Raw genomic sequence first — 27,910 nt, forward strand, 5'->3', positions numbered from 1 at the left:
AGAAGGAAATGAACAGGATATCTCTCAATCACCATCCTACCACCTCCATCTCAGCCATTATGCTGTCCGTTTTGGGGTCCTTTCCTTTCCAAGCACGCACCTGCCTGCATAAACAATGAGTATATTCCGCCGAAATAAATTTAATTAAACACAGACACTCTAGTCAAATGGCAATTCGAACTTCCAAGTGTGAACAAAAATTTGGATCCTAAGCCGTCACTGCATATCCCAATCATAAATTAAATTTAAAAATAAAATAACCATATAGATATAGTTAGTATTCACATGAAATGGAACAAATACACTGGCAAAAAGGTTGGGTGCTCATACAGTTCACACCTACCCAGAGTCTATACGTTTTAGATTCTTTCCTCTTTTTTCTCCCACGTCGGCAATGGTACCTCTGCATAAATACTGAGAGCTCAGCGAGAGTTGTCTGTCCAAAATTGACAATGGGGTATTGGTGTATCAATCTTTTGACAATTGTTTCACTTCTGCTTCTGTTTCCAGTGATTAATGGTTGGGGAATTGATGGACACCTCACAGTATGCAGAATTGCTCAGGTCTTTAAGCTTCTCTTTTGCTCTTATATCGTTATGTGCGATCGATGTGTGTTTTTCTTCTTTTAGGGATCAATATCTATTTTGTGCTTGTGCTTTTGTGCTGTAACAGTCCCGCTTAAGTGAAGCTGCTGCAGATGCTGTCAAGCAACTGCTGCCAGAATATGCAGGGAATGACTTAGGGAGTGTGTGCTCATGGGCAGACGAGGTTAGGTTCCGTTATCATTGGTCAGCCCCTCTTCATTTCATCAATACCCCAGATGTTTGCAACTACAAATACACTAGTAAGTTGCTCTTCTGCTTGTATATGAAATACCATCCCCGTTTTCTCTCTGTCCCTTTTTCCCTTCCCTGTTTGTATTGCTTCTAAGTCAGACCAGTTTTTTTTTTTTTTTTTTCTGGTGTTAACTGCCCGTAGAAAGACGAAAGCCGAATTTGGTGGTTCTGCTTTAATTAGCCATTGCTGCAGGTGTTTACTTTTTCTTTTTTATGCTCAGGGGATTGCGAGGATGATACTGGTGAAAAAGGAAGGTGTGTTGCTGGGGCAATTAACAATTACACTACCCAGCTTCTTACCTACAACAGTGGTTCCTCGCAAGCTGATTGTAATGAAAACAAATTGTTATTCATCAATCTTCCCTGCCTGTCATCATAAATCTTGCTAACGAAATGAGTTGATTTATCAGATAACCTGACAGAAGCCCTTCTCTTCCTTTCTCATTTTATGGGAGACATCCATCAGGTGTGAGAAAATTGCACTTTTTATTCCGCAATATTGTGTTCATTGTCGAGTCAATGCTTTTCGCCTTTGTAGATGATAGTAATGTTTTTTCAATGCAGCCTCTACATGTGGGTTTTGCTTCAGACAAAGGAGGCAACACCATTGATGTCCATTGGTACAGAAGGAAACAAGTCCTTCACCATGTCAGTCCAACTGCCAAACGTTGTCGAAAATGCCTCGGCCTTTAACAAAAAAGCTTAACGTTGTGCTAATGTCAATGCTTACAGATTTGGGATGCCAGTATAATAGAGACAGCAGAGGAAAGATTGTACAACTCAAACGTGGATGACTTGGTTGATGCCGTTCAGAAAAATATCACGGTACTCTTCTTCAAAGATTTGAACCAAATGAAATACGTTTGGCCCAATAAATCTGTTCGTTTTCTTCACCCTTTCTGACATAACTTTCTTTTTTTTTTATTCTCTGTTGCCTTTGGCAATAACCAAACAACAGAATGACTGGGCAGATTTAATTCCAGGATGGGAGACCTGCAGCCTTAACAAGACAGCCTGCCCGGACATGTATGTTTAACATCCTCGATTTATTAGGAGACGAACAATTTATAAGGAATTTCTTTCTCACCATAAGATTATTTTGCGACAATATCGATGTCTGTTCAACCCTAGTCACGCCTGTAATTTTTTTTCCTGCCTGTTTTCTATATTTTCAACCCTTGCATGTAATTAAACTTAATTCAAACAGCTAGGATGGACGTTGATTAACTTGATTCTGGATTTTATTATTACAATAATTCATACATTAATCTTAAAAATAAAATTGTTTGTTTTATAGATACGCATCTGAAGGTATCAAAGCAGCATGCGATTGGGCATATAAAGGGGCGACTGAAGGGACCGTGTTAGAAGGTTGGAAAGATGCAAGATATCCTTCTGAGGTTTACTGGTTTGAGTGCATGCACTTGTTATTCGATTAATCAGAAAAAATAAGACCATCTCTTTTGCATTGCAGATGATTATTTCCTATCCCGTTTACCGATTGTGAAATTGCGGTTAGCTCAAGGTGGGGTTCGTCTGGCAGCCACGCTCAACCGCATTTTTCAGTGACGAATATTTGGTTCTGGAATTAAATAGAGCATCCTGAAGCCTTATCTATGCAATGTATCCCAAACTTTGAGGCATTGTTTGCAAATGTAATACTACATATTGTCTTCTAAAAACTCAAGCACTCTGATTTTTCTTAAAATTTAGTTTAAATCAAACAAGTACAGATAGACATATAATTGTAGATACTGTTACAAGCAATGGTGGTACAAGGAAAAAGCAGTACTTTCAACATACATTCCATGAAAATAACAAGTTTTTGAGAAACTACAGAATACAGATCATTCAATGCATTTAACAAAACATCGAGAGGTTGAACTTTGTGGGGAATTCATTGCAACACCACCTTTTTTTTAACACAAATTATTTACAGCTGGATCAGCTCAAATATCTATACAAGAAATAGAGAAATGTAGTCTAAATCCAAGTTTACAACATAGCATACTTTTCTTTTTTTAAGGTTTCTTCACTACCAGAACGGGGCACTTTGCATTGTGAAGACAGTAACTGCTCACACTTCCTTGGATAGCTCTGTGTAAAGATATTGGAATCAGAACCCAGAAATGCTATTTGAAGTTAGTATAATAACTTAAAAGCGTGTTTAGCAGTGTGGTTGCGGGTGCTTTTCAAATAACTTTTCATGCCAAAATGCATGCCAACGATGTTTTTTCATTTTTTAAAAATCATTTTTGACATCAGCACATCAAAACGATCCAAAACGTACAAACCATATTAAATTTTAGCAAAAAAAAAAAAAATTCAAATTTTTTGGGAACGCAGCCGCAGCCGCGTTCCCAAACAGGCTCTAACTGGCAGAATAAGTAAAATGTTAACTGTGATCGTCATTTGTCAAATAAAAAGAAAGAGGGAAAAAACTAGGAAAGCATAACTGGATAAACCAAGTGAAAATGTTTCTTCTATCTGTTGCTTCTCGTGAAGATTTGGACTAGTAGAAAACATTCTAATAAGTTTTCACATCCTTCTTTAAAACAGCAAGGAAGACTGTGGATGGTTGAAAGGTATATGATCGTAACTCGAACTATAATACATTCTGCGTCTAAATGCAAGAACTAAACCTACTGACTCATGAGTCATCAATAAATATTTTCATATCCTTGTCACATTTTCTCAAGCAACTTTTAACAGTACCAATTTTCATAAACAACAAAACAATTCTGTTTTATCTTGGTCTCAATGACACCGAACATTTCTGATGTTAGGCTTCAAGTTGATGAATTGATGAAAAATGAGTGCTTTGTATTTTTATTTTTTTTAACTTGCACCATCATCCCAGCTACAGTCGATGAATTGTAAAATTTGTATGTAACAGCATCAGAGAGATAGTTTTTACTTAAGCTACTGAGCATCGAAACAGATATAAATTTGTAAACCCTTTTGTAGATAGGAGAGGATTAACCTTTTGATTTTGCCAATGCCGCGCTCCCCTAGAACAAGCAGGCTAATATTGAGCCTTTGAACTGCATCGCATATGGCTGTTTGAGGATCACCCACCTCTGTTAATGTCTCAGCATCAACCTTTGAAAAACAAAGTAATAAATGTAAGTCCTCTTTTACACACATTGGCATGCCCCATAAAATCAAATGCAAATTAGGGCTTTAATATCTTGGACGGTTGTGAAACAATTGAATTTCATGCTAATCAGTATAGAACAGAGAAACGTGAGCGTACTCCTCGACCAGCACAAATTTCTTTAGCTTTCTCCAGCAAAGCAAACGCGATCTTCTTATTCTGCTCTTGGATAGTGTAAGTATACTCCGGATCTGTCACACACAACATAAATAATTTGAGCGTACAATTTCCAACATCCAGAATCCAGATGTTGGTCTATTTCTCCTAAGATTCTATACCAGTCAATCAAAATTTTAGTAACAAAAAGAAAATAGAGGATCTTTGCACAAAAACACACTCGGACGGACCGAGGAATAGTAGATTCGAAGGATCCTTTTCCTCTACTTTTAGAGAAAAAAAAAAAACTTTTTATGTGGACACTGCAAACTCCTTGGACATGTTTTGGTTCACTAAGGATTTGAATGAAATACGAATCTCCTTTTGATTTCTCAACAATATGCTTTGGTTCCGCAAAAAAAAGAATTACAACTCCAATAGAAATCAAATCCTGTAACTTCAGATTTTGTATATATAAGAAATAGAGGAAAAAAGGAGCACTTACTGGCTGAAACCGAGCAGTACATGCGAGCAGAACTGAGAGCAGCGGCAGTAAAAGAATGGTTATTGCTGGGAGGAGGCTGTGCCGTGAAGATAACTAGAGGTGATTTAGTGATAGATTCCTCAAGATTGTCAAGCACCCACATGAGAGCATAGTGGCTATACTCACCATCATCAACGGCAACCATCACTTTCCTCTCAAGTGGTACCCCTCCATTTTCCGTCACGTGCTCCGCCATTTTCTAGGGTTTGAAGTAATGAAGCACAGAGAGATGCAAAAGTTCACTTCTGGTTTGGAGATAAAAGATGCAGGAGCCAAATGGTCGTGTCTGTTTGTTGAAGACAGCAGCTGCCAGTAGCTTCTGCCTTGTGGGTTGTGAAATGGTGGTAAAGAGAAACAAGTGGCGGTTTTAACAAGGTCAAAACGGCCAGTCAAATATCAAGAAGTTCTGTGCATTAGACACGTGAAAAAAAACTACTTTTCTTCATAAATCCTGCTTTCCTAGGACTTTTTTATTAGGTTTCTTTGGAAGTAAAGAAATATATTAAAATAATTTTATTTTTAATAATTTATTTTTTATATTAGTATGTAAAAAAATCTAAGAATATTTAAAAAATAATTTAAAATTTTTTAAAAAAAATTCAAAAACATGACACCGCAATAGCAAACAACATAGATATCCAAACGTATGACACCACAAAATTTATCCAGAAGACCTTTTGGACATGGTCCCCAGAAATAGGAGGAGGATATTCAAAATATTCGTCTTAAGATGTGATTCAGTGTTGTTTTGGTAGACAAGTCAGTTTGGTATTGCGATGGCTGTTGTGGTTGTGGTTTGGAAAAAATAGTTTTATAAAAAGTATTTTTAGTTGTGGTTGGTTTGAAAAATATATGTTTGGTGAAAACTGTGGTTAAAATTGAGGTTAAATAAAAAATAATTTATTGTGTTTGATTAAAAATTATAGTTCAATTTAATATTATAATACAATTACCTAAAAGGAATTCATTCATAATATTAATAATTACAGATAGTTTGCTATTCTTCTTCTGTTTCTGTTAATAAAGAGAAATAAATGAAACAATTGCAATTTAAACTTTCAAGAGTAAAAACAGTTGATTTATCAAGGGAAATACACAGATCCGTTTGTCTAAAGATTGGTCACTGCAATAAACATCACTTTCTACATTTACGTTTCACTGTAAGGGACAAAGTGAGGCGTCGTTAATGGACTGCACACCAACTGTTGTTTTGCTAGCTTCTCATTTCGACAAGAGACCCGCAGAAAGTCGTCACAACCTCAGAAGGTTCAACCGAGGGATTGGAGGGGGGGCCAGCCAGGAAGAGGATAAGCTGGTAATTTCTTATCTCTGCTATCTCTAGAAAAGTTGAACCTGTGGTTAAACTTGCAAAAAAACAATATTTTACTGCTTCTCTAAAATCATGGTCCTGCTTCATTTTACTGGTGTGACCTGCATTTTAAATTTTTGTAACATGTGATAACCAAACATATGTATCACTATGTTTTTTAAATTTTAAAAAACACAAACACTACCGTCTAGATAAAGGGAGCCTTAAGGCTGAATGTTAAAATATGTCACCATTTATTTAATCGGACGTTTTAAACATTCGGTCATGGTATTTATTACCTTTACTTTTGAAATATGACGCTTTCACTCTCTCTCTCTTTTTTTTTTATTTTAGGATTGCTATTTCCACGTGCTCACAACATATTACTCTAAAATGTACGAAATATACTTATTGTTTAAAATATTAATGATATCTTTTTTAATGAGTGCTGTATATGGCTTTAAAAAAAATTGAGCATGAGACATATGGAAGATTGTCCGGTTTCTTTTTCTTATTATCAAGTAAAAACACTAAAATATGTGGGATAAGTATTGTTCGGATAATATTATGCATCCTTTTATATTTTACCATGGATTTATTATTCATATTTGTTTTCCAATTAACTTTTTAAACTTTTTTTTTGTGTGTGATTACATCCTTTTTAAGCCAAGTTCAAGAGCAATCGAGTAAAATTTGTTAACTAAATATAAAATTAAAAAACAAGGATTAGAATAGAAAATATATCATAAATAGGTGATGTTTTCAAAATTCAAATAAAAAATTTAATTTAGTCCTTGTACTTTAAAAATTATACATATTCGGTACCTCAATATTTTCTCCATTTAATTTTGATATAAAAATTTATTTTTTAGTCTCTGATTCGAGAAAAAAGATAAAGAAGTGGTTAAACTTTGATGATAGAGAGAGAAAAATATCGTTAACGACGATTTAAGCTACCAAAATGATCGATATTTGTACCAAATGATTCAATTTAATGAGGAGAGTTCATATTAAGTATTTTTTTAACTTTAAAGTTGGTAAAAACATAGATCCGAGCCCGAAATGATTTTTTTATTTTAGGTTGATTTTGATTTTTGATTTTTTGAGGTTTTTAGGTTATTGATAGGTTTATCATGGTTTTCTATAGTGTTTTGGATGAAAATGGGTTAAAAAACAAGTTCTTGTGTAAAAAACACCTTAAATCCTGATTTTTCGGACACTATAATGGCTGAAATCTTAGCAAAATCACACAACGTGTCTTTTTATTTTTTTTCAAAAACGTTGGGTAGATGATATGTCATCCACCCCATATAAAAAAAAAAGACCCAAGCATGCGGGGCCTAACAAAATTTGTCAAGCCTAGCAACACCTTGCCTTATGCTTTTTATTTTTAAAAATTATTCTTTTTTATTTATATTTAAATTAATATAACTTATCTCTTTTATTTTGTTTGTGGAGTCTCTTTTAAAATATTGATATTTTTTGTTATTTTGTATATATTTAATTTCTTAAGCGATTTTTCTTTTATGTGTGTGTGTGTGTGTGTAACCTTTATATTTTCAAATAATGTTTTTTATTTTTTGATAATATTTATAATATGTTCAGCCTTACATGATATTTTTTTCCTTTTATTTTAATCAATTAATTTAATATATTTATCTATTTATATTATCATTTGTTTGAATAAAAAACATTATTTTAATAAATAAATTTAGCAAACACAACCAGGTAAATGTCTCGTCTTGCAAGATAAAAGATCTTGATTTATATCCGTCTCTTGATTTTTTCAATTTTATTCCTAGTTGTCGTTTGTGACTCTTTTTTAAAAAAATTATTAACACACATAATTTTGGATTTATTTAATTACATGCATGCATAAATGTTTTTATTTTCTACAAAAACAAGTCGAGATAGCTTGTATATATAATTTTTTTGTTGAAAAAAAATGGATCGCAGCAAAGCACTTGTCACATAACTAGTAGTATATATACACTAAAAAAGGTAATGCGTTTACTATGTACCATCTCATGAAACACTAGTTATTTCAATAGTATTTTTTTTCTTTGCCTTTTTTTTAAAAAAAAAAACTATATTTCTTTCTCTAATTTGATACATCAACATTTAGTTTATTGGAAATTGACCTTTATAATTATTATGGTTTGTTTTATAGGTGGTTACCTCAGTTTCATAACCCAGATCACAAGTTTTACGAGTTGACTCAGTTGACTCGAGTTTTTTTTAATCTTTTTAAATTGAGTTTGTTTAATTTTATCTTTCAGCATTTGATTGATTATGAATTAGACTTCATGATTATTTTTGGTTTGCTTTCTATAAGGTTATTTCGATCTTATGACTTGAGTTGCGGGTTAACTTAGTTGACTCAAGTTTTTTTTTTATCTTTTTTTAATTGATACCTTTTCATTTTCATCCTTCAGCATCAAGTTGACCATGAATCAAGTTTCATGATTTATCGCTGCTTGCTTTCTATGAGGTTATCCCAATTTTATGACTCGGGTCATGTGTTTTGCGAGTTAACTTGGATAGACTCATGTCGTTTTATTGTATCATGTTTTAGATTAAATTTTTCTTAAAATTTCAATATTTAACAATGAGTTTATTAAAAATTAAATTTCATAAATTTTTTTGATTTGTTTTCTACGAGGTTATCATAATCCTCTGATCTTAGTCACGAGTTTGACCAGTTAACTCATGTTTTTTTTTGTTTTTTTATGAGGTTATCTCGGTCTCATAACCTTAATCATGAGTTTGACTGTTAACTCACATATATATATATATATTAATTTTTTTCAATTTCTTTTTTATTTTAATTTGTTTTATATAGAATTATCATAGTCTCATGATTTAAGTTAAAGATTTGACAATTTATCCTAAATTGGCTCAAATCAATTTAATATGTTACCGTTTCAATATATTTTTTTTAAAAGATATTATCTTTAATTTTTGTAAATCAAACAACATTTTATTAATTATTCAGGTTATTTTTAGACCCATCAAACCGATAAAGTCACTGAAAAAAACTGCAAGAAAGAATCCTTTTGTAGCGCCATAGTTTACTTTTTGTTACCTGTAAATCAATCTTATCCCAAAATAAGGGCAGAGTCGGATAATTAATTTTTTGTCTTATCCCAAACGCTAGAAATATAGAATATGTAATAATGATGACAAAGACGTGGGGATCAAATTATCAATCACGTGCTCAACACGATAATATAATGTCATCTAATCATCTGTGAATTATATTTTTTTTATTTGGTTACAAATATTTTTAGTATTGTAATGGAGATTTTTTAAGGGTTTCATTTCAGTCCTTGAGTTTTTAAAAAATATCGATCTTAGGCTTGATATTTTATATTTATTTACAAATTGGTCTTTATTTGAAAGTTGTTTTGTCCTTGAATTTCTTTAAAATCACATTTTAGTCTTGATGATAAATTTCTTTGCAATCAAGTCCCTATGCAATTACTCTCAATCATGTAATTTGTTCATCACATAATGTTTTTATATTATACTTATAATGTAATGAGTCACGATCGAATTATAATGGTTTATTACATTGCAAATTTGGAAATTACTCAACAAAATATAAAATGTAATGGGATGCATATGCTTTTTCGAAACAGTCCAGGCCAATGAATTTTCGAAACAAAGGAATGCGGATGCTTTTTCTCTTTGTGACCATGCAAATCGCCATGTCCTTTTCATCTACTTTCGGTTTCTGAATCCTTTATCTGTATATTTTTACTAATGGACAGATATTTCTGAAATTACAACGTTCTGTTTTGTTCAGGCTCGTGCCCAGCTAATAGTCAACGCTTGGTTGTAGACAGACCGAGTCTCAGGTGATCAGAAACGAAAAATAGAAATAAGGAAAATATATAGATAATCAACAAAAATTTCCTCACAGCTAAGATGAACAATTGGCTGTTGTAAATTGTAATAATTAGATGTGAATTATTATGCAAAACGATAAAAAAAAAAGATTCGTTTTTTATGAATGTGGCATTCTATACTGCCTTGACCTCTCTGAGCTTGGTGTATGTTATTAATATTTTGCGTTGTCATCGTCGGTTGAACAAGGACAATAATTCAGCATTGCCGAGCAAGGAAGTCAACGTAGTTTATACAAATTAATTGGCCCACAAGAACATCATTCCTAACTGCCGTCCAGAGGACAGCCTAACTGCCGGATTCACTCCTTCCAATGTTTTTCCGTGCACAATATATTGAGGGCTGGGCATTTTGTTCCGGCCAAACAAGCATGCTAAGATAACTTGGACACAATAGTAAAGCTTAGCAGAATTTAGTCTCTGCAACAGCAATCCTGCTTCGAATTATGAAACTAGTACCAGATTCTTTTATATCTTCAGCTATTTATTGCCAGCAACTCTACCAATACCTTTCTTTGTTGTTCCTAGGTGATCACAGCATCTGAGTGCTCGTGTCAAAATCTAGCTAGTGTTTCTTAGGATAAAAAGACATCTAGTTGGGTCGCGAACTGTACAAAAAAGACAGTTAATTTGCTTGCTTAAATTGTCATTCTTGTTCTTCAAGGAAATTGTCAGGGAAATATTGGTTGTTAGTCTAACTTAAACCCATTTCTTGAACAGATCTGAAAGCAAATTAAATCTAATCATATGGATATAACTACCAATCACTGTTGCAGCTTAATTTCTTACATAACCATGGCATACATGTAATGACAACAAGAGTACCATACAAATGATGTCCAAAAAACTTAATAATTACCAAGTAATCCCACGTAGAAATAGAAGTAATGCCTTTTCATTCTGGTTTCTTGACAACAAGGACAGAACAATTGGCTTTAAGTAGGCAACAGTTGCTCTGACTCCCCAGAAAATCCCTGGATCAAAACAAAATCTAATTTTAGAGCCTGTGGTGAAGTTTATTGCAAAAGTTCATTTGTATTGGTACCCATCTGAATGATAATCTATATTTTGAGTAGGATGAGGTTTTGGGTAACAGGTTAACGTCACTGTAACCATTCCAGTATCAAGAGACATGTGACTGGCAATTGATATCATGTAAATATGAATTAGTATGTCATAATCGTACGAGAAGACATTTTCAAGTGATTTATGTGATTTAGACAGATAAGAAAGTACCCTTTGATAACTGGACAATTTAACCAAATTGCTGATTTTTTTCTAAAAAAAAAAAAGTTTGAAGAAAACCAACCTTTTAAGGGTTCCATTAACGAGTGTGTTACCGATCACTAGTAGATCAATCTTATTCTTTTGAACAGCACTGCTTATGAGCTCATAAGGCTCCCCAGCTTCTGTGATTGTCTCTGCTTTCACCTGTGGAGACAAAAATGACATGAATTGAGGAACACACACACATATCCTGCACTGTTGACTGCAAGATTGCTGAAAACAAGTGAATACGCATGGAGACATGAACTCAGCTTTACTTGATTTATTGTTCAGATGAAATTCAGATTTTAATGCTAGTGTAAATTCCTGAACTGAAATTTATTCGCTGATTTTGTCAGCAGGAACAAAAAAGAAAGCGATTCTTCTATATATATTAGTTTCGTCTTCATATTGCCAAGTCAGATATAACCTGGAAGAAAGTGATCCAGTGGCCATACCCCTCGACTATCACAGATATCCACAGCTTTCTCCAAGACACCCAATAAGATTTTCTTGCTTCTTTCTTGCATGGAACAAATCAAACCTAGGGCTGCGGTGAAAAAATATACGCTTGTAAATAATCTGTAACTCTGTAGTCAAAACGATACTAAAAACACAACTCAGACATAAAAAAAAAAATTGGAAACAAACTTTTCAGATCAAAATACTAAATATACCAAAAGAGAAGAATTAAATATTAACACAGCAAGCTACCAAATTTAGAAACAGGAATGTAAACCAGAAGAAGAACAAAGAAGATAAAGAAAACTAACTGGGTGAGACTGTACAATACAACGCAGTGGTGCCAAGTTGTGCCCCATATGCAAAGTTACAGTTAGGAGTAGGTAGTGCAGCAAACATGACAAGCGGTGAGTCAGTAATGAATCCTTTGAGATTGTCAAGCACCCACATGAGTGCATGATAACTGCACTCACTCTCATCTATGATCACCATCGCCTTCTGATTAGACCCTTCTATTTGTTTCTCCATTTTTCGCAAGAGAGAAGCAACTCCAGATTTTCAGAGCAGGAAAGACTTTCTTGCTATGCACCACCTCAACTTCAGACTATTTCTGTTTATAGAGAAAAAAGAAACTTGAAAACCCTGACTTTACATCATTTAAAATTTTCTTTTTAATTATAGCTTACAAGAGCTAAAATACATCTCGCCCGCACCTCTCCAATGTGCTGATAACCATTGCTTGATTTGCTGCTGACTTGTTATTTTAAAGAGAGGAGAAAATACATATGTTGAAAATGTTTTATTTTAATCAGTTTAATAGAAACACGGATTTCAAATAAATCATGATTTCAGATAATGTATATAATACTATTAATATACAGTTAATCCTTTCTTTTTTTCAACTTCATAATTTTATCATTGAATTTTAATTTTGTTTATGCCCCTTCAAGTATTAAGTAACCTTGACAGCAACGATCATCTGGTAGAAGTCAAGATGATCTATGAACACAAGACATGACAGCTTGGAGGACTTTCTTACAAAAAGGGCGGTCGCTGACTCGCTTCCCAAGCATGACTAGATTGTGCCCACTGCAATCCTATTTTTTTCAAATCAATTAATAACATGCTGTAGGGGTGGAGATTGGGTTTTCTTAGGCATGTGATCAAGGACGGAGGCAGGAATTTTTTTTATTCTAGGCTATTAAATAAATATATAAATATTTTTTAAGATTGGTTATTAACTCATGTACATACAATTAAAGTAAAAGTAAAAATAAACTCACTATTAAAGTTATATTCTTTGATGTTTTGTGAAATATAATTCATCTATAATCGAATCTGAATCGATATTGTAACAACCCCTCAACCGGGATAAAATAACAATCTCATGTTAACAGAAAAACAAACTAAATAAATTTTTTCCCTCTTTCATTTCCTCCCTTCTTCACTTGATTCTTCCCTAGATTAGTGTTTTATAAGTTGGACTTTGTAAGTTTATGAGGTTATTCTTTCACTTTTTTTATTTTTTTTTTAGATTTTTTTTATGTTTTTCCCTTACTCTTTTCTATTTCTCTCTCGCTTTTTTTTTTCTATTCTGCTTCTGCCCAGTCGGCAACATATAAAAGAAAGGAGGAGCTTATTTATTTTATTTTTTAATGGCAAATAACCATTTTACTCTTAATGAGTCATTTTGCTTTTATTTGACGGTCCTTTTTTTTGTTAGCACTACCAAGCTCCATTTATTCTAAAATTTTAACCAGATTTTATTCAACATATTTTAAGATCTCTCGTAAAATTTCAGCTCGATCTGATGGTCGGATTGAAAATTACGTCCAATAATGTAAAACTGGTCAAATTGTGATTTTTCATCAAATTTCTAAATTTCTCGAAAAATTCTGAAATTTTAACCCAAACTAAAGCATTATATTAGAAGGCTCCATGCAAATTTTCAGAATTTTTTAATAATTTAATTAAAAATTAAAAATTTATTTTACATCAAACTAGTTAAAAAGTATTGATAAAATCTTAACTTGGGCTAAAACCCACCCCAGCCTTTGCCATACCTCCGCCTATGCATGTGATGCAACATTTTAACTCGATCTAGAGTTTCTAGCCATTGAATAAACATTTAAGTATTCGTTTTTATTACTAAGAACGACATATTGCTGTTATTTTGTGTAATTTCAGACCTTTTGTTATAAATCACAACAAATGAAATCTAATCTAGTCTCAAATTCTCTATGTGCACAAGTTAGCGCGAGAATACTATCAAATCAATGGGGTTAAATAATATTTTCCGGCGGATCAGGTTAATTTGCACGAGAGCAACATTAAATATAACTTTAAAAGGTATGAGTTTTATTTATTTATTGTGCAAGACTTTATTGTTAATAATTTTACATATTATTGTGGATGAACTATAAAAAAAAATAAAAATTGATTTGATATTCAATTTTTTTTCAGGCATGATTCAGTATTAATTAAAGGCCAAAATAAAACTTAAACTCCATATATCTACAGAAAGCTGTGTCTAATTTATATCACCAAAAGTCTGCAAATGTACAGGACATTGTTTTGAATTCACGAGGGTGTTAGTTGAGCCCTGTGTTGTACCTCAACAGTAAATTTCCCTCAATAAGTAACCAAGAGTTCTCTTTCTCTTATCTAAAATTAATATGCTTTGGATAACAGCCATTTTTTTTCTTCAGTGCTTCAGGGTGCTTTGCTCTTTTCAGTGCGGAGTGAAACTTTTAGGCTAGGTTAGCGCAGTTAGCAGTCCAAATAATGATATGCCCAGATTAGAATTGGAGCCCTCTTTAGGACTTCCCTAGCTGAGATGGGAATTTTTGTTTTACTGTATTTCCACGTAATGACGTCCCAAATTGGTCATTAAAGATTGTAGAAGCTTTTTCTATTGTCTCTATATTTCGGGGTGTGTGAAAAGATTACTTTCTGCTCTTGCAAGTTAAGTTGACGTAGCAATTGGAATCTTTCCTAATTGTAGATCTCAGTTTTCTTTACGAAATCTTTTGTGATTAGACGTAGGAAGGTGGGGTCCTTCTTTCGTTGCTTTTGATTTATGAAAATCTTTCATTCATGAAAAGGAAGAGGGTAACTTGATACACACCGCGTTTTTTTGACGTGAGACGTGACAGTTTTACCTAGGATAGAAGGATAGAGACTAGATGCTTTGGCCCCGTCATCAATTTTTCTGGTGGATTAGTCTCACCAGCAAATTACAACATTTTCTTTGCCTTCATGTATTTGCGGCAATTTCCTTTTCATCCTCTCATTTTTGTTTTGTTTGTTTCTCCTTGATAAAAAGTTCGTGGCAGAAACATAGAGTCATGGTCATCAAAATCCTCCATCAGCAGAATCCCAGCATGAAAATTCTATCCAAGTGGATTAGAATCAAGATAGTCCCCTGAATATAGTTTTTATACATCTTGACTGATTTTTTTCAATGTGTGTAAGCTCTAAGCATCCGTGGTTATCCCATCTATGGGAGGATAATTTATCGTCTGTATTCACCAGAATGTGTTTGACAGTTATAGGTTTTCCCTCACCTGAACAGAATTTGCTGGTAATCTGTTCCTCTTTCGTAGATAGGCCATTGATGTGCTCAATAAAATTTAGCGTTGATAATATTCTAAACATTTGATCGGGAATTTTTGAAAGATAAAGAGGAATGGACTTCACATGCAGTGGTGGGAAGATACCATGGTCAAGTAGATCAAGGAGAGACTTGTTTGTTTTGGTGTATCTGGAAATGAAAAGGACCAAAAACAGTAGAGAAATTTTGGTGATTTGCATGCTGATGGGTATCAATGCATTGAGCAAGCAATGGAATTTTGAAATTCTGAACAACGAAGTTGAGGATACTAATGGTCGCCGGAGGGCACTTAGACAAATGTTATTGGGATGTTCATTCAGAGAGGTGGCAAGCTAACACAGATAAGCAAGCACAGTTTACCAAAAATTCCTCTTCCTTTTCTTTTTATATGAGCTGGTTATGAAAATGTAGCTAGTGTTGCCAGATTCGCGTCATATCTGAGAACGATCTGAAATAATAGAGCTGAAGATAACCCATGTTAACAGAAGCCAAACCAGCTGAGATGAATTTATTTTATGTAATAACTTACAAACACAACGCCTTTTGACAAGACCCAAATATCAAACTTATCAAACAGCATAGGAACATTGATATGCTGTAAGTTTGTTATGACAGAAAACTGAGACTTACTGGCCTCCGTATAACCAGAACTCAGCATTTTGCTTCACATGATAGCAGCACTATGACGGTGAAGTCCTCAAACTGCAGGTTTCTTCACAACAAGAACAGGGCACTTGGCATTGTGCACACAGTAGTTGCTGACACTTCCCAGAAAAGCCCTGCCCCAAAAAACTTGAGTTAAATAAGTCATTTGTAAGTTTTAGTCTATCTTGGTGCAGTGCAGACTGCAGAGGCACCCGTGTTTGCACACAATAGCACAATGATAGTTTATAAAAATAAACCTGCTACACAGCTCTACAAGTTAAAGATACAAGACTTGTTTTGCATTCAATTACATTTTGAAATGAATGACATACCTTTTCTTTTTCTTCTTTTTTATTCTGTAAGGATACATGAAAAAAGAAGGATGCGTATACCATTTCAGAAGAAAAAACTAACCTCTGCACAGGTCCCCGATTATGGCTACCTAAAACAAGTAGTTGGATGTTGAGCTTTTCTACAGCTTCACATATTGCCTCTTTAGGATCCCCAATTTCTGTCATTATCTCTACATCGACCTTTAGGAAGACAAAAGAGTATCAACATTTCTGCTTATAACAACAGGCATAAATACTTGATGTGCAGCCTGCTTGTACTTGCATGCTTTTTTATGTGTGTATGAAGGAATTTCAATTTATTTCTCAACTACAGGGGCTTCAATTTACTCACTCAATCAACATGTTGTATAAATCATGTACAATAACCATCAACAAATTCATTCTACAAGCAGAATGCTTTAATAACGAACAGTTAATAAATGTAAGAAACCATTACCCTATGTCTGGCACAAATATCTTTAGCTTTATCCAACAGAATTAATGCAATCTTTTTTTTATTCTCTTGTATGGATGCAACCAAATCCGCAGCTGCAAAAAAGAAAAAAAAACTATACTCTGAAGTATCATACAAATGAAAAACAAAATAAAGAGAGATTATTATTGTTGCAATTAAGTTAATCTAAATGGGTTGAAATATGCTTTAAACTCTTTTTTTTAAAATAAACTTGTTCGCTTTTTTTATGATTACTGCTAAAAGAAATGAATGTTCATTAAGGAAATAAGAAGGAACTTACGAGCAGTGCCAAAAGTGGAAGCATGGAGATAACCCAGATCAGAATTAGGCTGTGCAGTGAAGATGATAACATTAGAGTCAGCGATGGAACCTCTTAGCTTATCAAGAAACCATTCAAGTGTATAGTGGCTGCTCTCACTATCATCTATTGCCACCATCACCTTCTTCTTTTCACTATCTTTTCCCTGTTCCATTATTCTATTATAGCAGAACAGCGCTCTAGTTCTCTCTTTATTTAAGGCAATGAAGTCTCTCTAGCTATAGGTTCCCAGTAATATATTAAAGGCTGGTGGTTATGATCATGTGCTTCACTGACCACAATGGTGGGATATTTTTGGACTAATTCGATTACACTGCAATATTTTGTAGAATTGTAGTTTTTTTTTTGGTTGAAATGTAGAATTGTAGTTGAATACAGTTTTGTTTTTTGGGTCTTACCAAACAATCAAACCAAACTGGTGTTGCAGTTGACAATAGTTACGCCAGTTAGTTGAGTTTGGATAATGATGTATTAAACACAGAAATTTGCTGCCCACATCCTCCTCCGTCGCCTCCATCTCTATCATAAGAAAAAGAAAATACGGTCGGCTTTTGACATGTCGTTTGGGAATAACGGTGGCACAAACTTTCTAGCGCTTTCCCTTACTTTAGAGGTCTAACCCAAATCTATCCTCTGATGGGAATACAACACAGAAAGAAGATCCCACCCATTTGAAGATTATAGTCCTTTTGGGCCTCCTCACACCATTTATCTCCACAACGTGCATGGATGGACCGCTAAGATTGATGATACCTCCTTTTCTTTTCCAGGAAAAAAATGGGGGTCAATTTATTGTCCTCCAACTTTCGAGCTCTGAAAAAGTATAGCAATTTAAGTGACTCCTGAAATAATGTTCCTTCGAAGGAGAATACGCTTTGTTCCTGTAAAATTGTGTAATACACATGACTACAAGCATGGTATAGCCAGAACCGAGAATGATTGCCATGACAAACATTCATAGCTGGACTATACCATGCTCCTAGCCTCTAAATATTTGATATCCATCGTTTTTCCCATCTACTGAAATTCAAATCTATGACAACAACTCAGCTCTTCATTTTACACCTTAATTAACTGAATCTTTTTCACTAAAAGAACAAAAAATAAATGAAAATTTTGTGTGGTATTTTCTATGCTTAATTCAATCAAGCAATGGATTTAATTCTCTAAGATGAGTGATAAAAATGTTTGCAACTTACTAATAACGAAGAAAAAAGCCTGTTTACAACTAAGAACGTGAACATAATCAGAAATTATATATTAAAAGTGCTAACATTCTCTTCGATGCGAACTAACATAATTAATCAGAGACGCGAAAGAGGTGTACAAATTTGATAAATTACAAGCAACATTACTTTCCATTCGTGGTCAAGAGGTTTCCAAGGTATACTAGATGTAATTCTATGAGTACTATCCTATTACCTTCATCATTTTTTGTTCTTTTTGGTTAAGTTCATCCTCTAATTATTCTTAGTCAATTGCAAGTGAAACCGAGAATTATCTTACCAATTACAATTGGTAATGAATAACAAATTTGTCTGATTTCTTGTCACAATAAATTTACTTAAGACTCCTCATGCCGAAGGAACTGAACAAATTTAGATCTGAATTCAGGTGGAATGCGAACTGGATGATATTTTTTGTCAAGCCAGACAGCCGTTGCTTTTGCTTCCAGAATAGGCTGCAGAAAATGCAATTAGAGCTACTGAGATTTTGAGAATATACAGGACAAATCCTTAAGACATGTACCCTAATTGTAAGGATGATAATAAATTACCTCTTCATTTGGCAGTCTGAAAATGAAGTGTTCAAAGTATAGGCGAGCAGCAGAGGAACCAGAGATCCTTACCTTTACAACAAACCTGTCTCCACTCTAGAGGCGCACCAACAAGAAAGGAATATTACTAAAATTTACCAGAAACAAGTTTTAGATGTTGCATTTACTAGTGGCAGCACACATATTGCAAAACACACTGACCAAACTTTCCAATCAAGCACGGAGCAAGTGTTTTATCATAGTTGCATTGTAACAGATGCACATGAAAGTATCTACAGATGCCCAGTACTATACTAATAGGAATAGAGTTAGGACAAAAGTTTATGTTAAAACCCTTCCACCCTTCCACGAAGAAGCAGCCATTACCTTCCTAGACCTTAACTTGGATAAAGATTAAAGTGAAATGCGAGTGAGGCGCTCGAGAATACAAAGAAGTTTCAAGTTTAAAACCCTTTTTTGACAATTAGAAATCGTTCTACTTTCAAGAACAGCTAAACCAACTACGTTCGCCAGTTTTCCCCGTTCTCTTCCCCATTTAGTTTGTTAGAAAATAAGCTTGGCATTACCAAAATATACAGGGAAAAACACAAAAAGGATTAGTATAGTTGATTAAAAAGAAGAAGCAAGGACATACTCTTAGCGGGGCGAGGAATTTGAGTGACAATTCTGACAGTGCCAAAGCATCGCCAGTGCGAGCAACCACATCAGCACTGACACCAATCCTCTCCAGAAGCTCATGACGACCTGATTAAAATTAAAATTGGTGATAAAGGAAAATGAATTTAACAATTTCTTGTTTCCAGTTTTACTCTCATCTAATCAAATGCAACAGAAATGTTGAATAAAAGAAGAAATATAAGTACCATGTTGGCAATAACTGGCGTAAACAGCATTGTTGACAACTCCGAATTGATCCAGCTCGTAATCACGCACTTTTAGCTCCACTTCCACTAACCCACTCATTCTACAAAACCCATTTGCTTCCCACATAAATACAAATAATTAACACCAAGATAATTAGTCCCTGAAGAAAGAAAGATGAAACATTACCCTTTGCCAGCTTTGAGATCGATAAATGGTAACGACGTGCAGTTTCTGATGGGGGGCAGTGACCGCACATGTGGCGGCCGGGATGTTGGAAACGGAGCAGATGAGGATTGACGGGGAAGATAGATCATCCATTTTGCGCAGGCACGTGAGGTGGTAGGAAACGTCACGTGTGGCGGGGGGGTTATTGCCAATGCCTGCAAAATCATACTCATAGGACACAGTCACCCTGCTAAGCTAAATTGCTAATTGCTATCTATCTAGTTGGGGGTGAATGAGTGGGAAATTGCATATGTATATACACGATCTCTTTCTTTTCGGATTTTTTTTTGGGCGTTAGAATCTATGATTTAATTGCAAACTGTAGTTCTCGCTGACTACTCAGTGTCATGTAGTTCGCTCGTAGTACTTCCTTGATTCCATTATTAGACATTATATAATTATAATTATGTCATAATTAGATAATCATTTAAACAACATTTATTTAAAAAGAACTTCATTATAAAATGTTAAAGGAAAAAAAAAAGAGATGAGAAAAATTTGAAAGTCCAGGCATTCATACGTTGGGTATACGCATTTAGCCGTAAGCAGACTCGGGCATGTTTCGACCTTGAAATTCAGGTTTGCACACTTTTTTTTCTAAAAAAAATAAATGATTTATCGCTCACATCAAGAGTTATTTTATTTTTATAGATGTCGTGTCTTGTCCTGAGCAAACAACGCGTTATTTGTTATTACCTTTTCAATTATTGGAGGTGGCTCGAGTGACTAGAAAATCAAAATCTTAGATTTTATACGTATAAAACCCATATTCTAACCATTTTTCACTCCAAAACATGAAAAATAAAAACATGAACCTTTATACCATTGTTTCTAACAACAAAACATTTTTTAATTGCCCAAATCCTCAAAATCAAATCAAATAACAAAATTAGAGCTTTGATCTACCATTTTTAATATTAATAAAGGTGAAAATCATCTATACTAAGTTTTTTTATCTAAAAGATGAATCCATAAACATCAAGATCAAAGTATTTGATGGTCAAAAATCGACCACCCACAAGTTTTCTCTCTTTTAAAAATTTCCAACTTTCAACGATTTTTTTTCTAGTCTCTCAGGGCTTGGGGATTAAAAGTGTCATGATCTAAATTCTGGATTTATGACTAGCAATGGAAGGACGGTGTTGTAAGGATACCCTACCTATGCTAAGTCTTAGAACATATATATCATAAAAAAATTATATAAAAAATTCACAGCATTTCATAATCTTTCAGAATATTATATTTTTTAAAACCAATAAAATTAAATAACAATTCAAAAATTATCATCATCAGACAAAGCAAAACAAATAATCCATGATACTTATAAAAAGTAAGACAAATAAAGTTTGGGATAGAAATGAAAAATTCAAAAACATAAGGGACTAGACATAAAAGAAAGTGAAAACTACAAGACCAGAGTGTATATTTACACAACCTTTAAAGTTTAAACAATGAACATGAAAAAAAGGTTGACAATTGTTGTTAATGTCAAATTTAGTCCGTTCTCTTTTAAAATTCTCCTATGCAATAATTTTAAAATTTTTAATGCAAAATCAACACGTTATTAAACTCAGAAACAATCCTTGACACCTCAGGTGCTCACAATAATGAAATATAAAGAGACCAAAAAAATCCAGGACAACAAAAAAAATGATTTTCAAGGACTAAATTGAAAGAAAACATAGCTGGGAGATCAAAGCAAAAGAAAAATAACTTGAGGGAAAAAGAAAGAAGTTAAAAAAGGCCGCTAATTATTGTTAATTTCAAATTTCATCCATGTTTTTTTTTTAATTTTGTCCCTGCAATAATTTTGGAGGATCATCACCTATGATGAAAGAGAAGAGACTGAACAGTACGTGACTAAGCATCGGAGTGAAGGAGGCCAAGTTGAGTGGAAGTAAAATTAGGCCCTCCATAACCTTGATCTCTCACCATCGTCCCCGTTTCTTGAACCTCACACACACCTGTCCCCTCCAACATAATTAAGCCATCGCGTGCTATGTTTACGAAGACTGATCTTAAGGTGCATTTATACACACAATTAAAATGTTAATGGGAAAGAAAATTATGCTAAAGGAAAAGGTAAATGGTGCTCAAAGACAGGAATTAACAAATTAACCACCTGCATTGTTCCCTTTGTGTCTCTCTCCTCTAAGTTGTAGTCACAGTACATACTAGCTGGTGTAAGATAGATTTAATAAAATTAGGCTAAAGAAAACTAAGGGAAGGTGATCTATGGTACTTTGGTGAGTTAGACAATAATAAAATTACACATAGATAATAAATAGTAAAAACACACTAAATAAAAAATATTTATCTACTTTAATATGTTAGTATTACCTACAACAAAAACACTGTAATAAGTTATTCTATTGGTGTTTTTTTATTCTATTAGTATTTTTATTAATAAATATAACATATCATTAATAAAAAACCGTATATAATTTTATTGGTGATTTTTTTAAATATTATTGATGGAATGAAATCATCATGATTAAACAGTTGCACAATAGTATTTACAGTAATTTTTTATTAACTTTTTAAAATATACTAACGAATTTAATCTATCGATAAGATTGTCAATAATAGTTTAAAAAATGGGATGAAAGCCCACATAACTTGAAATATCCCGTAGCTATTAAACCTGTCAGAGCACAAAACAAATGACTTAGGATGCATAAATATTTCCATGTCATGATATACTGTATGTATTAGATAATTACAAACTAGTAGAAGAGTATTTCTGAGTTCCAGCCTTGATCAAATTAAACAAGAAAACCATTCGTCAAGAGGCATATTATTTCCAAGAGTTCTTTTCCATGCGCATGTCCATTGCACAGTAGGAGCTCCATCTTCCTTTAATTGAGCCTATCACATGCCAGGTTTAAGAGTCTAACCCCCCCTAATGGGCCTCCACCCTATTACTCGTTACCTTTATACACTGGGCTATCTTACTGGGCCTTAGTGTATCTAGTTTAAGAGAAGGGCTGGGAACTTCGCATGAAATTGTTAAAGAAAAAGAAAAGAAAAGCTTTGGATGGTATTGGGGTTGTTTAGGTATCACCATCAGAAAGATATTACAATGACCCAGATAATTGAATGTCTATACGTAGATATGGGGGGGGGGGGGGGGGGGGGGTTGCGGGCAAGATGGTGGTGTTCTGCTCATTGATCCCGTTTGAGACCTTCAGTTTACAAGACTGACGCTCTACCACTGAGCTATAGGGGCCATTTGGAATGTGATTTCGTAAGCTTTACAGTTACTAAACAATAGCTGCATGGCGAACTAAACAATAGCAGCTTTCTCTTGAGGAAGCATGTATTTTCCGGCCAGGGAGAAAAAGGATCTCGGTCTCCGCCATTAGCCCCTCTGACAAATTATGTGCGGCTACTCTCTTGTTTTGTTTTTCCCACGAGGAACTCTTATCGGACAGACATTGCTGACACCTTTTTGATTGTAATGAGTTGGTTGTACGCTTTATTTATTTATCCTCTTGCCACAAATCTAGTAAAAAGAAGCTAAAAATGTGCAGGAACATTTTGATAAATCTTAGTTGTCATTAAAAATGAAATCTCTCGTTGGGTAAAATTAACAGAAGCACTTCCACTTGAATATTGTAGGATTTGCCCCTGCCACCAATCATAGAAAATTTCTTTCAAACTTCCCCGGCCCATCTTATCTAGAGTCTATATATATTAACTTCAATTGAATATAAAGTTTAGAACACAAGATTCCACGAGTGAACATTTAGTCATGTTAAGTGTTTTAAGAGATGCATGAACAATAATTTAATACCCTTTCCTTTCTCTCATCGGACGGATAAGTATGAAATTTTATCCGGTCCCCCACCGCCCAAACACGCGCATGATAAATAATATCAATATTTGTCATTTTCACGTCTCACAGTTATTATTATTATTGGAATACGAATGTGAGGATTTCTATTCAAACAGTCTTAACACAAGTCACGTGAGATCTTGAAAATATTCACAAATTAAAAATAAACACATGCTCAAGGCATCGAATCACTAATTATAAAAGCTGCAGAGTACTCCCAACTCACAACTATCGAAATATTTATCCTTTATTAATTTCATCTTAACTGCCAGTAATTGATTCTCATTGTAAATGTGTTGTTTGTTTTGGTAATTTAACTTATTTTTCAAATTATTTTTCATAAAAAAATTTAAATTGATACTGTTTAGATTTTTTTTTTATTTTAATATATATATATATATATAAACTAGACCCATTGCAATCGATAAAATAAAAATAAAAATAAAAATAATCATAATAATTAATTTTATTTATCCATGACTCACTTATCAATAAATTATTACAACTCCTTATATATAAAAACAACTAAAAAAACCCTAGTAATACTAAATAAAAAAATAAAATATTAAAAAATAAAAAAATAAAGAATAAAAAAATAAAATTATTAAACAAAATAATTATTTTTCAAAAAAAACCTTTCGCGTCACTTAATTATGAATCACACGTTATTCATTCAACTTTTTAATTAGGCATTGTTGTCCGTTAATAAACGTTAAAATGATACTCCTATTAAGTTCTAAGAGTGAGTGCTGTACTTGTACTCGTATAAAGTAATGCAATATTCTTTCCACAGTGACAAAATTATGCGTTTCCATGAATATCTTTGTTTCGCCAAATTCATCAAAGTTAAAGATTTAGACAACAAAAAGGGCTCTCTCCTCCAGGACGCGCGGTAAAGGAATTCATGTGAAAAGGAAATTTTTCTTGTTAGCTTTGTATTGATGAATTTGGGAGAAATTAATTATTTGATGTATCTTCCTCCTGCATCATTAATTATTTATAACTTGTAATTAAAGAAATTAAAAGTTAACAAGAGAACTCTCTCTTTTCTAACCTTCTAGCCCTTGTTGTCCAAGTCTTTAAATAACTTCGATGACTTTGGCAAGACAAGAAATTTAAGAAATCTGAAAGATTTTTGCTTCTTTCTTTGATTTTTCTTAAAGAGCTGTAGAATGAAAAGTGCATCACTTTATACGAAGTCCTCAAGACTTCCATTAACAATTGGCAACCTCTAACAATAATTGTGTGTGCTGTCGAATAATATATTTTGTCTAGTCAATCACGTTTCTGGCAAGGAGGAAGCAGAAGAAATCAACATAAGAAAATGGTAGGAATCATTCGCAAGAGAAACAAGTAAGATTCATTTAATTTCGAGTTAACTTCCTCACGCCTTTACGTACGTACCAGCTCGATCTGTATATCACTTAATTGTTTGATTAAATAGAAAGAGTAGATGAATAGGATAGATTTCTCTTTAATTGCAGTACTCTGCTAGGTCATTGACTACTGTTTTCATACAAGTCTGCCATTACATAGTTGATGGGATGGAAAGGAAGATCCCACTTTGTACATGCTAATGTGAGGCCTCTTTATATTTTTGGTTTATTGGAAGACTGACATAATGCGGCTTCTTTCTCTATTTCGGATGATTAATTAAAAACAAAGAACAGATGTGACCTAATCTCTTATATAGTTTTATTTTCTACAGTAAAAAATATTTTCAGATCAATTGGTAATTATTTATATCTTTTCTATCCATCAGATCTATTCCTTAAGATTAACTGATTACGTAGCTAAAAGAAAATAGCTTTGAAATATATTCATGCTCGTCAAGAGTTTTGAAGGATCTCGTTAATTATTGGTGTTTTGTAGTACTGCTAGATAGGGTCCTTTAAGTGGGACTTGCCTTCTATCTTTGGCACCTTTCAATCTACAGTACCTCCCCACCCCCTCCTTTTTTTTTTTTTTGGATGAAACATTTTCAGTCTATTCATAACCCATTGCACATCACTCGTCGGAAATGACCACCCCACCACAAAAAATTCCATTCCATTCATTTGTATATAAAGGCAAAGAGCATTTGGCGAAAGAAACTGCGAATGAAGTTCATTTGTAAACTCTCTCTAGGTTAGTAGAGATAGCTAGAGCCATGCTATGGTGGTCTATATAAACTTCTGGCACTTCTCTGTAGTTTCACTTTAGTACGACTACTCAAACGCACTAATTAGACCCTTGACCAGTACCTCTGATCTCTCCCTCTCCCTCTCTCTTTCACGCACAATAAATATTAAATACCGATATCATCTAAAAAAATATGAGAGCATCAATGCTTGGTGTTACAAGGAGGATTTGCAATTCTAGGGAAGAGGAAGGTGAGCCAAGAAGAGGTCCATGGACTCTTGAAGAAGACACTTTGCTTACTCGTTACATTGCTCGTAACGGTGAAGGTCGTTGGAACATGTTAGCAAAATGTGCAGGTAAATTAAAGACCCCATGACGAAACCATGTATCAACTCCAAAACGTTAAAATAATTGACTAATTTCTTAATTTGTTTTGGTTGCCCAATTAGTCATGCTCTAACTTTACAGGACTGAAGAGAACCGGAAAGAGTTGCAGATTGAGATGGCTGAATTACCTAAAACCTGACGTCAAGCGTGGAAATCTTACTCCACAAGAACAGCTTTTGATTCTTGAACTGCACTCCAAGTTGGGTAACAGGTATACAATCTCATCATCAAATCAAGTCCTAATAATTAAGGTTGCTGTTAAATCTTATGGGTTATGGACTTATTGTCTTATACTCCTAGATCCTAATATTTGCTTTCTTTTGAAATTAAATTCCAGGTGGTCAAAGATTGCACAACATCTGCCTGGAAGAACAGACAACGAAATCAAGAACTATTGGAGGACAAAGGTGCAGAAAGAGGCGCGCCAACTTAACATTGAGGCTAGTAGTACGAAGTTTCTTGATGCTGTTAGGAGTTTTTGGATGCCGAGATTGCCTCAAAAAATGGAGCAGGCTTCTTATTCTTCTTCCTCGACAACAATTGACTCACAATCACAAGCTGATCGTGGAGTCAGGTCTCCATCATCCAATTCCACAGTTCCTAGTTCATTGTCAACGTTGTTGTGTCCTCCTGAAAGCAAATTGGCACACTATTCAAATCTTGGCGGTGAAAATTCAAGTCCACTCACAAGCCCTCACGTTCTTTCTGCAAATTCCGATACAATCTCACCGCAGCCTGAAATTCTTGAAAACCCAACTTGTTCGCCTCTCCATGGTGATACTTTCTACAACAACTTAATTTTGAGTGACACCTGCTATGACCTAGATGGATTCAATCAGGCTTCTGCTGGAATGGGCACTTATGACAATTCACCATTGGAATGCCAGATGGCTGGAGGCAATTGGGTGCTTGATAGCATGGTAGATACTTTATGGGATATGGATGACATGTGGCAGTTTAGGGACTTGAGAGAAACAGGCATCTAGAGTGGTCCCTGTCGATGATTAGGATCTTTTCTATTAATCATCTTGACCCAGACTTCATATATATATATATATATATATATAAAACTCCAGCATTATTGGTGAATATTGTAGTTATTATGTTGAGTATTTTAGAGTTCAAGTGATTTGTTGTTGAAGAAGACTGTATATGTATTTTTTTTTATGGTGTTTGGTATTTTCATGTTTAATTATGAATGACATCTTATTTTAATTATTTTTCATATTAAAATAGTGTTTGAATATCATTTTATTTATTTATTTTTGATTTGAAAACAAAACAGTTTTTGCTTTGAAATAAAGTGAATTTTCTTTTAAGATAAAATCAAAGGTGATCACTTGCATATTGTGGGGGTCATTTTTCTTTAATTAAAACGACAATTGCCTTTATTTTTTTATCAAATCATTTGCTCCTTGACCTCCAATGATAACAGATCAAGGGAACCTTTAAAGGTGGTGGTCATGAATATTCCGATGAAATAATGGACAGAAGTGACTACACATAGGATTAGATCACAATCACATCTAGATCTCTTGACATATTCAATGTACTGGACACTATCGTTTGAACTAGGGGAGGGCTGGAAATTGGAATAGAAAAGGGAGTGTGCGTGGGGCTAAATTAGCAGGAGGGGGTGCTGATGATGCCGAAGCCCCAAACAATCAATTTTCCTTCACGAACTACTTCTCTCCTGTAAAACTATTGGTAAGAGGGTGGCATTTGTTCATTTTATT

At 33.9% G+C, this 27,910-nt stretch overlaps 6 protein-coding genes across 6 annotated transcripts; 2 read left to right on the plus strand and 4 right to left on the minus strand.

The window, feature by feature from the left end:
• The first annotated feature begins 317 nt into the window (after positions 1-317).
• LOC133696294 (endonuclease 2) lies at positions 318-2,518 on the plus strand. Its single transcript, XM_062118446.1, has 9 exons — positions 318-563; positions 673-844; positions 1,058-1,165; positions 1,247-1,302; positions 1,401-1,484; positions 1,569-1,661; positions 1,795-1,862; positions 2,134-2,207; positions 2,311-2,518. Exons 1-9 carry the CDS (start codon positions 453-455, stop codon positions 2,403-2,405), a joined length of 861 nt encoding a protein of 286 aa, XP_061974430.1. The 5' UTR covers positions 318-452; the 3' UTR covers positions 2,406-2,518.
• Positions 2,519-2,606: 88 nt separating this feature from the next.
• LOC133696295 (uncharacterized) lies at positions 2,607-4,987 on the minus strand. Its single transcript, XM_062118447.1, has 4 exons — positions 4,595-4,987; positions 4,093-4,184; positions 3,820-3,938; positions 2,607-2,933 (listed from the first exon to the last, which is right to left on the minus strand). Exons 1-4 carry the CDS (start codon positions 4,827-4,829, stop codon positions 2,858-2,860), a joined length of 522 nt encoding a protein of 173 aa, XP_061974431.1. The 5' UTR covers positions 4,830-4,987; the 3' UTR covers positions 2,607-2,857.
• Positions 4,988-10,573: 5,586 nt separating this feature from the next.
• On the minus strand, positions 10,574-12,310 carry LOC133695764 (uncharacterized). Its single transcript, XM_062117707.1, has 4 exons — positions 11,890-12,310; positions 11,575-11,666; positions 11,160-11,281; positions 10,574-10,824 (listed from the first exon to the last, which is right to left on the minus strand). The coding sequence occupies exons 1-4, from the start codon at positions 12,104-12,106 to the stop codon at positions 10,746-10,748; spliced, it is 510 nt and encodes a 169-aa protein (XP_061973691.1). The 5' UTR covers positions 12,107-12,310; the 3' UTR covers positions 10,574-10,745.
• A 3,359-nt stretch (positions 12,311-15,669) lies between these two features.
• Positions 15,670-17,252, minus strand: LOC133695658 (universal stress protein A-like protein). The gene is made up of 4 exons (XM_062117574.1): positions 16,924-17,252; positions 16,626-16,717; positions 16,251-16,369; positions 15,670-15,970 (listed from the first exon to the last, which is right to left on the minus strand). Exons 1-4 carry the CDS (start codon positions 17,114-17,116, stop codon positions 15,889-15,891), a joined length of 486 nt encoding a protein of 161 aa, XP_061973558.1. The 5' UTR covers positions 17,117-17,252; the 3' UTR covers positions 15,670-15,888.
• Positions 17,253-18,199: 947 nt separating this feature from the next.
• Positions 18,200-20,162, minus strand: LOC133695657 (acyl-acyl carrier protein thioesterase TE3, chloroplastic-like). Its single transcript, XM_062117573.1, has 5 exons — positions 19,790-20,162; positions 19,603-19,703; positions 19,374-19,483; positions 18,740-18,835; positions 18,200-18,643 (listed from the first exon to the last, which is right to left on the minus strand). Exons 1-5 carry the CDS (start codon positions 19,999-20,001, stop codon positions 18,527-18,529), a joined length of 636 nt encoding a protein of 211 aa, XP_061973557.1. The 5' UTR covers positions 20,002-20,162; the 3' UTR covers positions 18,200-18,526.
• A 5,830-nt stretch (positions 20,163-25,992) lies between these two features.
• On the plus strand, positions 25,993-27,231 carry LOC133695846 (transcription factor MYB62). The gene is made up of 3 exons (XM_062117811.1): positions 25,993-26,143; positions 26,256-26,385; positions 26,512-27,231. The coding sequence occupies exons 1-3, from the start codon at positions 25,993-25,995 to the stop codon at positions 27,158-27,160; spliced, it is 930 nt and encodes a 309-aa protein (XP_061973795.1). The 3' UTR covers positions 27,161-27,231.
• Positions 27,232-27,910: the final 679 nt, after the last annotated feature.

Source organism: Populus nigra, chromosome 6 (genome assembly GCF_951802175.1).
Source record: "Populus nigra chromosome 6, ddPopNigr1.1, whole genome shotgun sequence".
Lineage (NCBI taxonomy): Eukaryota > Viridiplantae > Streptophyta > Magnoliopsida > Malpighiales > Salicaceae > Populus > Populus nigra.

Coding starts and splice junctions, on each gene's coding strand:
- LOC133695846 (XM_062117811.1), top strand. CDS start 25,993: ATGCTTGGTGTTACAAGGAGGATTTGCAATTCTAGGGAAGAGGAAGGT. Junction 26,144..26,255: donor CATGTTAGCAAAATGTGCAG/GTAAATTAAAGA, acceptor CTAACTTTACAG/GACTGAAGAGAACCGGAAAG. Junction 26,386..26,511: donor CACTCCAAGTTGGGTAACAG/GTATACAATCTC, acceptor ATTAAATTCCAG/GTGGTCAAAGATTGCACAAC.
- LOC133695657 (XM_062117573.1), bottom strand. CDS start 20,001: ATGAGTATGATTTTGCAGGCATTGGCAATAACCCCCCCGCCACACGTG. Junction 18,836..19,373: donor AATTCCTCGCCCCGCTAAGA/GTATGTCCTTGC, acceptor GTGCGCCTCTAG/AGTGGAGACAGGTTTGTTGT. Junction 18,644..18,739: donor TCAGACTGCCAAATGAAGAG/GTAATTTATTAT, acceptor CATTTTCTGCAG/CCTATTCTGGAAGCAAAAGC.
- LOC133695658 (XM_062117574.1), bottom strand. CDS start 17,116: ATGGAACAGGGAAAAGATAGTGAAAAGAAGAAGGTGATGGTGGCAATA. Junction 16,718..16,923: donor TTCCACTTTTGGCACTGCTC/GTAAGTTCCTTC, acceptor TCTTTTTTGCAG/CTGCGGATTTGGTTGCATCC. Junction 15,971..16,250: donor AATCGGGGACCTGTGCAGAG/GTTAGTTTTTTC, acceptor TTTTTGGGGCAG/GGCTTTTCTGGGAAGTGTCA.
- LOC133696294 (XM_062118446.1), top strand. CDS start 453: ATGGGGTATTGGTGTATCAATCTTTTGACAATTGTTTCACTTCTGCTT. Junction 1,662..1,794: donor CCGTTCAGAAAAATATCACG/GTACTCTTCTTC, acceptor ACCAAACAACAG/AATGACTGGGCAGATTTAAT. Junction 1,863..2,133: donor AAGACAGCCTGCCCGGACAT/GTATGTTTAACA, acceptor TTTGTTTTATAG/ATACGCATCTGAAGGTATCA.
- LOC133696295 (XM_062118447.1), bottom strand. CDS start 4,829: ATGGCGGAGCACGTGACGGAAAATGGAGGGGTACCACTTGAGAGGAAA. Junction 3,939..4,092: donor AAATTTGTGCTGGTCGAGGA/GTACGCTCACGT, acceptor TGTTTTTCAAAG/GTTGATGCTGAGACATTAAC. Junction 2,934..3,819: donor GGCATTGGCAAAATCAAAAG/GTTAATCCTCTC, acceptor ATCTTTACACAG/AGCTATCCAAGGAAGTGTGA.
- LOC133695764 (XM_062117707.1), bottom strand. CDS start 12,106: ATGGAGAAACAAATAGAAGGGTCTAATCAGAAGGCGATGGTGATCATA. Junction 11,667..11,889: donor GTATTGTACAGTCTCACCCA/GTTAGTTTTCTT, acceptor TTTTCACCGCAG/CCCTAGGTTTGATTTGTTCC. Junction 10,825..11,159: donor GTTAATGGAACCCTTAAAAG/GTTGGTTTTCTT, acceptor GTTTTGATCCAG/GGATTTTCTGGGGAGTCAGA.